Raw genomic sequence first — 13,779 nt, 5'->3', positions numbered from 1 at the left:
TATAAGTCAGAAAATGATGAAGTTATAGTAATACTTTTTAAGCCCTATGTCTATCCGAGGTCCACCTGTTTCGTCTAAATGCTCTGATCGACCCCTGAGCGTCAAATTGCGTCCTAGTCTAATATCCCAATTTATATTGAAAAAAAAAGACAATGAAAAATAAAAAAAAAATAATATCAAAAAATAATAATAAAAAAAATAAGTAAATACATAAAAAAATTATTAAAAAAAATCACAATGAAAGGAAATAATTCCAAATAAAAACAAAAATCGTTGAAAATTAGATATAGGTATGTAAAATAGTTCTTTGTAAAATTGGAACAGGATTGTGATTGGATACCTACCTAAACAGATCAGTAGAAAGCAGGAAGCACTCCTTTAGAGCTTCCGCATAAATAATACAAATAATTCCAAAAAGGTAAGATGGCGAATGGACATTGACTCCGAAGCCAATAATGCTGAAACACACACACATAGTAATACTTTGGATAGTTTATGAAAGAAATTTATACTATTAATTTAATTAAAAAAAAATGACAAAAAATAATTCTAAATACGGCAAAATTATTTTGCAAAAACATGTGAATTAAAAAAGGGGGGGCTAACTTCTTCCCTAAGTGTCCTAGGACAATTGTTTTTCTTTCTAAATGTGTACAAAAATTCAGTCTTTCCAAATATGAAAAAATAATTTTTCTACGGGTAAGGGCTGCACTCCACTTGCGATTTGTAGTCGCGGCGACTAAAAAATCGCTGTCGCAGAAAATCTGGTGGGAGTGGTGGGTGCCTCCACTTGCGATTTTTAAGTCGCAGAATTACATCAGTCTTGCAATGGATAACATCGAATCTACTTATGTTATCGCTCTTTTGCTTCGGGAGAGAAGTAAACGGTAAACATTAATATAATTATTTATACAGGGTGTCCAAAAAATGTTTTTTTTAATTAAATTAATTGGTACAAAAAGATGCATGTATGTAATTTGTTTAACTCTAAATATATTTTATTCGTGCCAGAAAACATAAAAATGTTTTATTTAAAAAATAAACATTGATTTTCGCTTAAGCGTAATGTCACAGCCTCCTATAAACTTTAGGAGGCTGTGGTAATGGTAAACTTCCAAGAGGCAGGTAGGTGGCAGCTCTAACATTGAATTTAAGCGAAAAGCAATATTATTTGTTTATCAAGTATTATTTGTCAAATAAACATATGCACATGTATTTCAGTTTTCTGACAAAATTAAAACGAATTTTGAATGAAATAAGTTACATACATTCTTCTTTTTGTCTCAATTAATTGAATTAAAAAGTATTTTTGGACACCCTCTACAAATAATTATGTTATTGTTTGTATTAATAAATAGAGAAGTACATATGTTATAGTCAAAGCCCGAATTTCAGGCACTCCTAGGTTTGACTAGGCAATCCTCAGGTCTGACTGACGATCTTAGTCAAAGCCCGAAATAAAGTTACAGTTTCGGCCTTTGACTAGTCAAACCTAGGAGAGACTACGTTGGTCAGGCAAAGGTCGAAATTTAATTTTATGAAATCGGGGTTTGACTAGTCAAACCCCGATCAGCTATTAAAATGTCGTAATTTGTTAGATTAGGTTTAATAAAACGTCATTTTTTAATTTTAATGTTTATTATTTTTATATTGTCGTAATTAAAATTACAAAAATAGTGTTTATTCTCACATGTTGACGCATTATGGCATTTAGAGTTGCACAATACGTTGGACCTTTTACACTTTTGAAGAGCATTTCTTATTGCTGTAGCATTTTATAAAGCCTTCTCCGCCAAATTTAGAATATTTTGTACTCATTTCTCTTAGAGACAACTTAACGTCTGGAACATCTTCGAAATTAAGAAAATTCTCTTTGCATTCTCTTATTTGATTTCTTGAAACAAGTTTGCTTATTGTTTTATCTTGTGTGATACTCAAAATATTTCGAGCATCTCCCCTGGCCCTACCAAAATTGGGGATAGGTATTGTTACAGTTATTCCGATCGAAATTGGAGGATTTTTTTTTCATTTAATTGTTTCATAGTATTAGCCTGGGCATGAAGACCTTCAATCACCTTTCCTATATTTATTTTAATCTTTTCTGTCTGTGTAACAATACCTATCCCCAGCTTTGATATAGCCAAAGGAGATGCTCGAAATATTTTGGGTATCATAAAAGCTAAAACAATTAACGGAGAGTTAATACAAAACACGGAACAATAAACATTATTTTTTCAAAAAATCAAATAAGAGAATGCAAAGATAATTTTCTTAATTTCGAAGATGTTCCAGACGTTAAGTTGTCTCTAAGAGAAATTAGTACAAAAGATTCTAAATTTGGAGGACAAGGCTTTATAAAATGCTACTGCAATAAGAAATGCTCTTCAAAATTATGTAAGTGTAAAAAAGGTCTAACGTATTGTGCAACTCTAAATGCCATAATGCCTCAACATGTGGGAATAAACACTATTTATTTTATTTTAATTACGAATATATAAAAATAAGAAACATTAAAATTAAAAAATAACGTTTTATTAAACCTAATCTAACAAATTACGACATTTTAATAGCTGATCGGGGTTTGACCAGTCAAACCCCGATTTCAAAAAATTAAATTTCGACCTTTGCCTGACCAACTTAGTCTCTCCTAGGTTTGGCTAGTCAAAGGCCGAAACTGTAATTTATTTCGGGCTTTGACTAAGATCGTCAGTCAGACCTGAGGATTGCCTAGTCAAACCTAGGAGTGCCTGAAATTCGGGCTTTGACTATAACACATACACTTGGAAATGAGCTATCACATTACCCCTATTCTCATTTAAAAAATTCATCGATTACGTTATCAAGCCCAGATGGATGACGTCACTAGTATGATATATATGCCAAAATATTGTAATTTAAAAATAAAAATCGACCTGTTTCGGAATTTTTCCTTAAAGTCGCCGGTTTAGGAAATAATGAATTTGTCCGTTACTTTATGGACGCACTGTACATTTAAAACACATTCAAAATTTTGACAGGCGACATTTTGCGCCTTTCCCCTGAGTGGATAGAACAATTGTTTTAGTCAAAATGCATTAATTTTGGAATAATTTTTTTTTAAATCCATTGTTTTTTATTTATACGCCGAATCCACTTATTAAAAAATTCACGGACATTTGTCTCGTTTGCGAGATCGTATACATTTGTATCTTGTTCCAAAAATTGTAGAATTGCTGAATTTATCTGAACTCATTTAACAAGTCTGGACAAAATATTTATATTAACAATATCATGTAACAGTGTTTCTATGAATCAACTGTCACTTCCGCTGATTAGAAGTTAACTGGGGTAAACTGGTATATGGTATATAAATAGGTATATGAAATAATTATGACGCATGCCTATGCTGGTCCGTATGATCCATTTCAATCGAGTGGCAATCGCGTCGTGGTAAAAAGCGTTTTTTTAATCGCTGTGATTATTTAGTCGCAAATGGATTGACTCGTATTTGAAACAATGTGTTCAATATTCGCGACAAAACAATCGCGCGACCAAAGTCGCAAGTGGAGTGCAGCCCTAACGGTTAAAAAGTTATTCTAATTGTTTATAAGTAAGCAAAGAATCGACGTGTTTTTGCAAAATAATTTTACACTGTTTAAAATTACTTTTTGTCATTTTTTTTTAATTAAGTCAATAGTATAAGTGTTCTTCTTCCATAAACTGTCAGAAGTCTTACTGTAACCTCATAATTTTCTGACTTGTAGTGTTGCAAAAAAATTAATTTGGGATAAACAAATTAAATAACTTTTAAACTATTTGACGAATTGCTTTCAAATTTAGGGAATTATTTAAGCACCAGAAGTCTCAGCATTTCGAGTAATAAGAAGGTTCTAAGTTAATTTTTACATATGTTATGAATATTTATAAAAACTCAAAATTTATGATTTATTTTGCAATTTACTAAGCAACCAATATGGATAGACATATTCAGCGAACGTCATATTGAAATTTTTTAGACGAATTATGAGATTCTTACTCTTAAATTTGTTTAAATGCTTAACTTTTTGGTTATAGACGAAAAAAGCGAAAATTTACCGTTTTTTGATCTTCATTTGTTTATAAATATATCATCAAAATCGGCTGCAGGAAACATATAGGTTATTAATATAGATGTCCATACTACTCAAAAAATTTGGTTTCGGCTTGGAGGGGGATGTGTCACGAGAAAAATCTTATTTCTCTGGACTATAAAAGTTCAGCCACGATTTTATATCTTATGCCTTTGAGAGTACTGAAAGATGAAATCAAGGGATGAAATGTAATGTTAATAGGTCAATGTCCGTGATTTTCTCCGTCTGAAAATTGAAAGTTTGTTAGATTTTACGATAAGGAACCTGCAAAAAAGGCATATCGGAAGTATTAGAAATAGCAGATAATAAAAGGTACAAATAATAGTAAAGAAACTATTTATTTTATAACCGAACCGTATTATAATAATATACAAACAAAGAAATTAAGATGTGTCTTCTACAAGATATACTTTTAGACTAAATATCGAACGCAGAACTAACACTAACATACAGTTCTGGCATTCACATCCCTTGTAACATGTGCAATCTTAGGTAAGAGTTTATCGCCCTAATGCATTCGGAGAATTGGCTCACTCATGAAGAAAGACCCCACATGTGTATTCTAACACTTAACAAAAATAATAAAGTTGAATTCAACAGGAAGGTCGTGAAAACGAAAATTACCTAGGAATAGTTGCGGAAAAAAACGGACCCGGTTCAACTATAAATTTCATTTTCTTTTTGCTTATCTCATATGACAAAAATAACGATAAAATCGTGCTTGAACTTCCGACGGTCTAAATCTAAACAGACTAAATGAAGCTATTCGAAACTCAGATTATTTGAATGTGTATTCGTTATTTATCAATTACTTATCCTAGTGTTACAACAAATACATGGTACATTTATTCTGTATATCTTGTTTATTTTAGGTGGAGTACTTAACAATGCCAGGATGGCAGAAAAGCACTGAAAATGTCCGAGAATTCAGTGAATTACCTGAAGAGGCTAAAAATTACGTTAATAAAATAGAGGAACTCCTGAACGTACCAGGTAACATTATTTACATTAATTTAAACAAATTAATTATCAAAACAATTATTGATATTCAACTCAAAATATAAGATTTGTTGAGACCGATAATGGGTGGAATGCATAAAACGTAGTACCTGTTAATGCTTCAAGTATGTACTATATTCTTGAAGATTTTACCACACTTACAAAGTATTTACTTCGCTCCGTAGCATATGCTACTTTTTAGCAGATACAAAGAAGAATGTACTACGCTTTTGAAGTATTTGCTAGTTTAGTAGTATGTATTTGTTTCAGTTCAAGTGAAGTTGGTCGATGGACGATTTCGGCGTAGGTGTTTTTTTGTTACAATATGAGCATTTATGAATGTGTGTCGTAGAAAAATCTACAAACTAGGAAGAAGATTCTTAACTTTTGGGGTCATTCTTTTATCAAATAAAATTTAATAATTCTCAAGAAGATTAACTAATAACAATTGTTCATTTTTATCCTCGCGTAACTCTTTTGCCGCTTCGGAATCTGAATCACTCATTTTTACTCATGTACAATTCTAATAATTTGGTAGGTACATAAAAATGTGAATTCACAAATCACAGGCACATGGAAAACGGGTTCCATCACGATTGGTGTAATGCAGACACGGCTGGTGCTACGCTTTGTAGTAGATACTTCAGGTCAGTAGTCGGTACTTCTGTTGTGTAGTATGTTGTTCTCAACAAAATTACCTACTTTTATGTAAAAGAAAATGCTACAAAGTAGATATTATTTGCCGAAGCAATAGCATCTACTACGTTTTATGCATTCCACCCAATGTTTATTTTCTTATTTTTCCGTGGTGTACTTATGACTCCTCAGTTTTTTTTACAAAATATGTTAATTTGTTAGTTTTACTTTGATTACATTCTAATATTATTTATTCCTTGGTCTTCTTCACATATAGTTTTCATTTTTAAGGACTATTTATTTCCTTACTTATTCTAGTCTCCTACAAAAACTCCTTGTATGTTCCCCGATATTCAACTTCTTGTACTACAGTATTTGTAGTTTTATTTTGATAATAATCTTTCCTTATGGTGTCTGCTTTTTCCTTTTTTCTTCATATTAACCTTCCCGGCTCAGGGTGATTTTCAAAACGCCTGATACCGGGTGGGGTGACAGTTTTCTTAATTTTTAGACTCAAAATTTCCGTGGGTAGGAAGGAAACTCTGATCAAATTGTTATTGTCTGGTCATATCATGAAGTTAGGGCTATTTGAACAAATTAATGAGAGAAAGATTTTTAAAGATCGTCTATTTCTAAAATATAAGTATTCGCGTTATATACAATTAATTATTTTAACACTTCTTACAAATTATTGTTGTTGTGCTGGCATACATTTTGTTTGAACTTTATTGTCTTTGTGCTGTTTATGGGAACAACGAGATCACTAAAAGTGGAGTGCGTAAATGATGCATTAAATTCAAAAATGGCCGAACCAATGGGCCTTTTGAAAAACGAAGTGAAACGGCCAAACGTTGTGACTTGTGAACTCGTCTCTAAACTCGACGGGAAAATTCAAGGAAAGCTCTCAGTAAGTTTTCCACAAATTTCAAGAAGTTTGTTCCATGAAATTGTTTCACAAAAGTTACGTTATCACAGATTTTGTGTAATGTGGGTACCAAAACTCTTGACAAAAACCCACACGTATCTGCGTATGGCTGCTTCATTGACGTTTTTAGACTCTTATGAAAAAGATGGCGACTCACTACTTGATCGAATTGCTACTGGAGATGAAACTTGGGTAAAACATGTCAATTGCGAAATAAAATTGCAGTCTGTGGAGTGGTGACACACATATTCCCCTAAAAATCAGGAAAATGCATGCAAACCCTGTCTGCGAGGAATGTTCTGGCAACTGTTTGTTGAGACAGGGAAGGACTTATTCTTGTCGATTTCCTGGAACGTGGCTCAACAATTAACTCGACGAGATATTGAGCAACATTAGAAAAGTTACGAAGAGCGATACAAAAAAAAAAACGAAGAGGAAAGCTGAGCTCAAAAATTTTGTTTTTGCATGACAATGTCCTACCACACACGGTAAATCGTACTGGAGAAGTTCTTAAAAAATTCAAGTGGGAGGTGTTGTGTAGGTGACGATTACCACCTGTTTTGTACAATGAAGACCTGACCTGCAACTCAGCGCTTTGATAACTCAGCGGCAGAATTTTATGACGTTGGTGTTTCAAAGCTAGTTCACCGCTATGATAAGTGCCTGAGTTTGTTCGGATATTATGTAGAAAAGTAGTATTCGAGTGTCTCTTTCAAATGTATATAATAAAATCTTTTCTTGTACTTGTTTTTTTCTATTCCAAAATGTAACGTACTTTCTGGATAGCCTACATATTATTAGATCATGAATAAACCGTATACAAAAACATCAGGAAATTATGTATTTGCATATTTATTTTGTTCTTTTCTTTTCAGTTAAATGGATTGGAGTCGGGAAAGGAAGAGAATCTATCATCACAATACACGACTAAACCTTTTATCCAACATTAGTCAAATTGTAAGTTAACATAAGCTTAAAGTGTAACGGAAGAAATTGAAAACCGACAGTATTTTATCTATTGTTTTGGTTAAAACACTTTTTTATTTGGTTTTTATTCGAACAGTTGACTTCAAATAATTTTAGGTACTTTATGTGATACTTTATTTCATTGATTCGTTGATTTTGCACTGGATTAATTTTCCATTTTGTTAAAGTAGGGCCAAATCCACATGAGGGGCTTAAAAGCAAAACGCGTTTAGTAAGTCAATTTTTATCAAACTTAAGTTATCCACTGTTAAAGATACTTTACAGTATGTTATATATTGGGTACCAATCGTAGGGAAATTTCCCTTTTTTCGGGAATTTTCAACATAAAAGGGAAAAACTTAACTCAAAAGGGAATTTTTGCTCCAGTCCAAATTGTAACACATATTTAAAAAAATCAAAATATTTGAAAATTCTTCTCAGATTTTGTAAACGGGAGGGAATTTTTTCATAAAAGTGGAGATTTTTAAGATAAGTTGAGAGAAAAACTTTTAGCTTAAGTACACCAGCGCGTCATCAATATTAAATTCGAGAGGTAGTAGCCGCCCAGTTTTTGAAAGTTCTACGAAACTTTGGCAACAGTGCGTCGAAATTACGTGACACTAACAAAGACTACGGCACAATATTGTGATAATATACATTGTGACACATTGTAGACACGGTGACTATTTCTCCATGTTGCCAAATCAGTCAGTTAAATTCAATTTCTTGGTATAGATAATCAATTTTAGTAGTTCCAATGTAATACACAATCTAGGCACGGGATAAAAAATTTATTTGAAGAAAGTATATTTTTTTGTTGTTCTTAATGGCGGTAACACTCAGTCTGTACCACTGTCTATCCAAAAAATTGTATATACAGTGTTTCTACTTGGGGCAACTGGGAAAAGAAAGCTATAAAGTTGCTAAACAGAAGCAAGAGCAGGTTTTTGCCGTTTTCTCTAAAATTGCACCTTTGGATTTAACGCAGTTTGCTTTTAAGCCCCTCACATTTTTTTGTAGTTGTTATCTCATTTGGACCTGGAAATGTACGAGTATGTTTTGAATAAGAGGATTTTGTTCAGTCACCGTAGCACTATATTAACTTATCCGTAATCCTCCAAAAATGTGATTTTCTGACAGAAATTGGCGTCTTAAAGCACATTGCATTGCATCAACATTTTCCAATACGCGACAAGCTAGCAGTAGAACGTACTTTACTTTTCTTTCTGGTTTGGTTAGGTTAACTCAATGGCCACATTCAGAAGACGAAAAAGTGAGGGAGCATTTCCCGATGGAGCGGTAACAGTTGTGTTTCGTCTTGTCAACGTTCCGCTCCCTAAATTCGTGACAGCCTATCATTTTCTGTAATATACTTGCTTCTGCACAATAAATTGTTTTTTTGCTTCATAATCATGGTCAAATACCATGGATTGTTTACGTCTGCGCTATATTCCAATTGATAATTAGTACTTGACGCTATGGTGGTTGGGGTTGTTACTCCCTATGATGGGGGTTGATGATGTAGAACATTATTGGTTAGATATGTATTTATTCACCAACTCTAAATGTAACAGTAACTAGTTGGTGGGCAACGTCTATCTTCTCTCTAACTTGATGTCTCAATATTAAATGAATAAACATTGATTAACGAATGATCTGTAATACTTTCTCCGTATCTATAAATAAACTTGTGATCGTTTTTATTATGATTGCTGATACGATTCGACCGTGAAATATTCATATCAAAATAGCTGACAAGAGCGTTCTCGAAACAAGTGCATTATATTGGGAAATGTGTGTCACCTAGTTATTTTACAACAAATAGTAATGTTTGTTTTTAGACCTTTAAAAATTAAATGGATGTGAATTGCTTTTGGGATGCTAATATAATTTCTGTACATCCTCATCCTTACAAGAAAAATTTTCTGAGAGATGTAGATATTTCCTCTGCCCTTCCGACAAAGAAGAAAATTTTTCTAGATAACGTCACCAACTGATTACTGTGTTGTAACCAATACAAAATTAAATATTTATTTCCTATGGCTAATAAGTAAACATAAAAAAATGTTCGATAACAACATTGTTCCCGTTTCACTTGTAACTCACTGTGTCCTTGGACTGTAAACATATAGTCTATTCTTATGTATTTCCTTGATTTTATTATTTTCCATTTTAATTTTACAATTAACGTTATTTACCTCTGTTATTGAGAAGGGGCCTACATAAAGACTATCAAACTTACCATTCTCCTCTTTTTGCCAGGGCTAGGTCTCCTATTTTAAAGTGTTGTGGTGTCACTTTGGGCTTATTCTTTTCTTGCCGCACTTTTTTGTGCTTTAGTAAGAAGGTTCTAGCTCTCTCGTGTTCGCATTGTAGTTTGTATCGCAACTCATTGTAGTATACATCTACGTCGGCGTGTAACCATGATACGCGTTAGGGGTTGTATTGTAGCAGTATGTGAACATTCTGCAACACACATCCCAATTTTCTTTGTCTTCATCTATGAATGCTCTTACGTACTCGTTTAATGTTCTGTGCAGTTTCTCACAACTTCCAATGGACTGTGGATGGTATGCCGTTGAAAAGTTGTGCTCTATTTTTAGCAGCTTTGTTAGTTCCTGCATTACTTCGTTTTTATACTTTGTGCCTTGGTCTGTTCTTATTTGTTTCATGAGTGCGTATGTTGGTATAAAATGATCGTGAAAATTGTTCGTGAAAAAGCTATTGTCTCAGCTTTTTTATTGCGCACGGGTGTACTTACCGCGTATTTCGTAAGTTCACACAACATTGTGATACAGTATCTATTGCCTTCATTACTTTTAGTGAATGGACCTCTTGTATCTATGTATACTATGTCCCATGGTTTGGAAGAAGTGTCCGATATCACGAATTTCTCCATCTGAATCTTGCTTTTAGCTTCTTTATTAGTCTATTATTCCCTACGTGTCCTCCAAACATCGGGTGATTATGATATTCCTCTATTAATCTATGTTTTTCTTTGTCATCTTCTATTGTTTCTGGTACTTCACATATGTATGGTGCTTTTGGGATGCAAATATAATTCCTGTATAACGCCATCTTTCAACAAGTCTATTGACAAATTCACAAAAGTAGCATACGCTAGACGGAGGTAGCGGAATTAAAATGAGCTCACTGTCATGGTGACCGTTCCGTAACACGTTCCTCAAGTAGTGCCACATTCAGAAAACGAATTCCCAACAGTTGCGGAACAGCTCCGTCACTTTTTCGGCTCCTGAATGCGACAATTGTTAAATTGAAAATGCACTATAATTTTTATGACGTCTTTATTAAGTACTAATCGTTTGTTAATTTTAAAACAAGAATACCCAAGTTGATTAAGACTATTTGTATTTTGCCCTAATGTAATTGTTGTTAAGTTTTAAATTTAATTCACTGGGTAGATGCGTACATTAAATTATGTTGTTGCAGATCTGCACTTGTATATATTTATATAGCAGAGTCGTACATACAGCATACACAATCATAATACTAATATTTCACAGATACGCCACTGAATGAATGTGAAGGATTTGGAAAACCTCACAACAATTTGCGTTTACTATAGGGCATTCCAACATGCTGTCAAAATTAAGTCAATATGGCGACTGGGAGGCAAACAAATGTTATTTTGTTAGTTCTTAATGTGTTTTAGATCATTTTAGTTACGTTTCTTTGTCATTTTATTTTGTACAAGGATTAATTTAACATTTTTACTGGAAGAATTCATTTAAATAGATAATATACCTCATTTCTTTTGAGTATTGAAATGTTGAATGCGAAGTAACCGTGATAAAGTTCAGTTTTATCGATTACCATCAGTGCTGAACAGTGCATTTGAAGCATAAAACTGAACTAAATAAGTTATCATCTAAGGGACAGAAACAATGGTAAAATGCTATAAAACGTCCTATAAAAATGCTAAATAACTTACTATTTCCATGTTACTTACGCTTGGAAAACTCTCCACTGTAGGTTAACTCAGACTCCCTGAGGGAAATGAATCTATATTATTTGCTTTGCTAATCTTTTGCTTGTATAATCTACTAGCAACATCTGTATTGTATACCAACAAATTTCGAAAATAGTAACACATGTTTATTTATTCATTGCTTAAAACTAAATAAAGTCGTTCAAGTGCTTCTACAATAAAAAACTACACAAAATTAACAACAAAATGTTTGAAAAATACAACTAAAACATTATTAAAGGTAAAAAACTTAAGAAACACAATGTGGTACAAATATAAACAAATATAATGTTTGGCAGTTTGCCTCCCAGCGGTGTGATAAACGTCAAAAGTCTTGGAATGCCCTACTGTATGCATCTAACCTAAAAAGCTGTAGAATAGTACATTATAAATAACGATTAAACAATTTACTTTGTTTATTGCCTGTATGAAATGTTACTTTTTTATCGATTGCTTTCTAGTAAGCATTTTTAAGTTATTTTAAGTTGTAATTTGCCAAATATATAATTGTTTTCTGTTATTAAATCATAAGATAAAAAATGTTGAAATATAAACGTTTAGTGCCTGAAAATGTTAGGTTCCCAGACAAATGATCGTTTCAATAATATGGGCCTAAAGCTTGAACATAACAAAAATCTCGCGAATTCTATCAAATAGCCTATGGAGTTGAATGGCCTCAATAGATCATTCATTTTATTATAAAAAAAATCGTTAAATTCCTTTGTAAAAGGTATATTTATAAAAAAAACCCCAAAAATGGCTAAGTATATCAGAACGTTTTCGGAATAAAACAATTCCATCATCAGTGCTTGTGCAGGTCAAAGTACATGCCAGAGATGTCTAGAGGATCCAGCCTCATAACAGACTTAAATTTGCTAATGACAAGTTGCCATTTGAAGTTCGTTATGTGAGGTTGTATCCTCTGAACATTGCAACCCGCGTGGGGAGCGTCCTGTGATGTCGTGAGGTTAAATCGAGGAATATTTTAAACATCACACCTTTTTTAATAACATAATGTAAACAATTTAAAACTTTATAACATTTAAAGGGTTTTTACTCAAATATCTTGGTGACTCGGGCATGTATTTTGACCTGTAATAAGCACTGATGATGGAATCATTATTCAGAAAACGTTCTGTGATGTAGCCCTTTTTAGGGATTTTTTTATAAATATACATTTTATAAAGGAATTTAATTAACATTTAACTATTATTTGTGATTTATGGTATACAGGAATTTACTTTCTTCGTGGATTTTTTTTTTCATTTTATTATGTTATACAAAAAGTAGACAATTCAGTTCTTGACAACTTTCTAAAGCATATTTTTTACGTTTATGTTATTTTGCAGTTTTAATTTACTGTTTTATACAAGTTATGACTATGTGCCTTTATAAAAAAAACACCAATATAAATATCGTCATTTTTTTTATTTCACTGAAAAACTGTTCAATACTTCATTACTCTGGGTACCATCTAATCTTTGCTTTTACAAGCACAATTTTTAATGCAATAATTAAGTTGTTTGTTATGTTTTGAGTGATTATGTTGCATATATTTTAAATAAATATACACATTATACATAAAAGTGTTTTATTTTTTATTGTTTTTGTATTTTTATATAACTTTTGCAGTACTCCAGACCAGTCCTTTCTGTAAACATGAATTTAGCCAATGCTTAACAATGCTACTTATATTACAAATGTTTATTCAAAATAAATGAGTCTATATCGAGGGGTTCGAGCGAAAACCCGATAAATAACAAAACCATTGTTTAGAGATAATCGCGATCAAAGATTTAACGACGTTCTACACCTTCGGCAAAGAATTAAGGATTTGCGTGAAATTTTAGTATGTTATAGTTTACTTCAAAAAACTAAGACATGATTTTTTAAAAATTGTTTTACCGTGCCGTTTAATTACTATTATGGTTCAACGTTAAGTTTTAACATGGGCTCTTATGGGAATTCTTAAAAAGTTAATAACTTTTGACCCAAATTTACGATTTTTAATTATTTGTGCTTAAATTAAAGGTTTTTTGTAAGGAATAACATATTAAATAAAAAAATTTGAAAAAAAAAATATAAAAAAATCAACTAAAAAGCAAAAAATAAAAAAATATTGAAAACATCTAACACATCCGTCAAAGAAAAGCGTG

At 32.2% G+C, this 13,779-nt stretch overlaps 1 protein-coding gene across 1 annotated transcript in view; it reads left to right on the top strand.

The window, feature by feature from the left end:
* Positions 1-13,209, top strand: part of LOC114332182 (adenylosuccinate synthetase) — a 67,648-nt gene extending 54,439 nt beyond the window's left edge. The window contains exons 7-8 of the mRNA XM_050657562.1: positions 4,982-5,102; positions 7,545-13,209. Coding sequence (XP_050513519.1) covers positions 4,982-5,102; positions 7,545-7,600 — 177 coding nt within the window. The 3' untranslated portion in view covers positions 7,601-13,209. The remainder of the gene's footprint in view (positions 1-4,981; positions 5,103-7,544) is intronic.
* The last annotated feature ends 570 nt before the right edge of the window (positions 13,210-13,779 follow it).

This window comes from Diabrotica virgifera, chromosome 8, assembly GCF_917563875.1.
Source record: "Diabrotica virgifera virgifera chromosome 8, PGI_DIABVI_V3a".
NCBI lineage: Eukaryota > Metazoa > Arthropoda > Insecta > Coleoptera > Chrysomelidae > Diabrotica > Diabrotica virgifera.
Note: the sequence above shows the minus strand (reverse complement) of the source record. Positions and strands in the feature narration are given on the sequence as shown.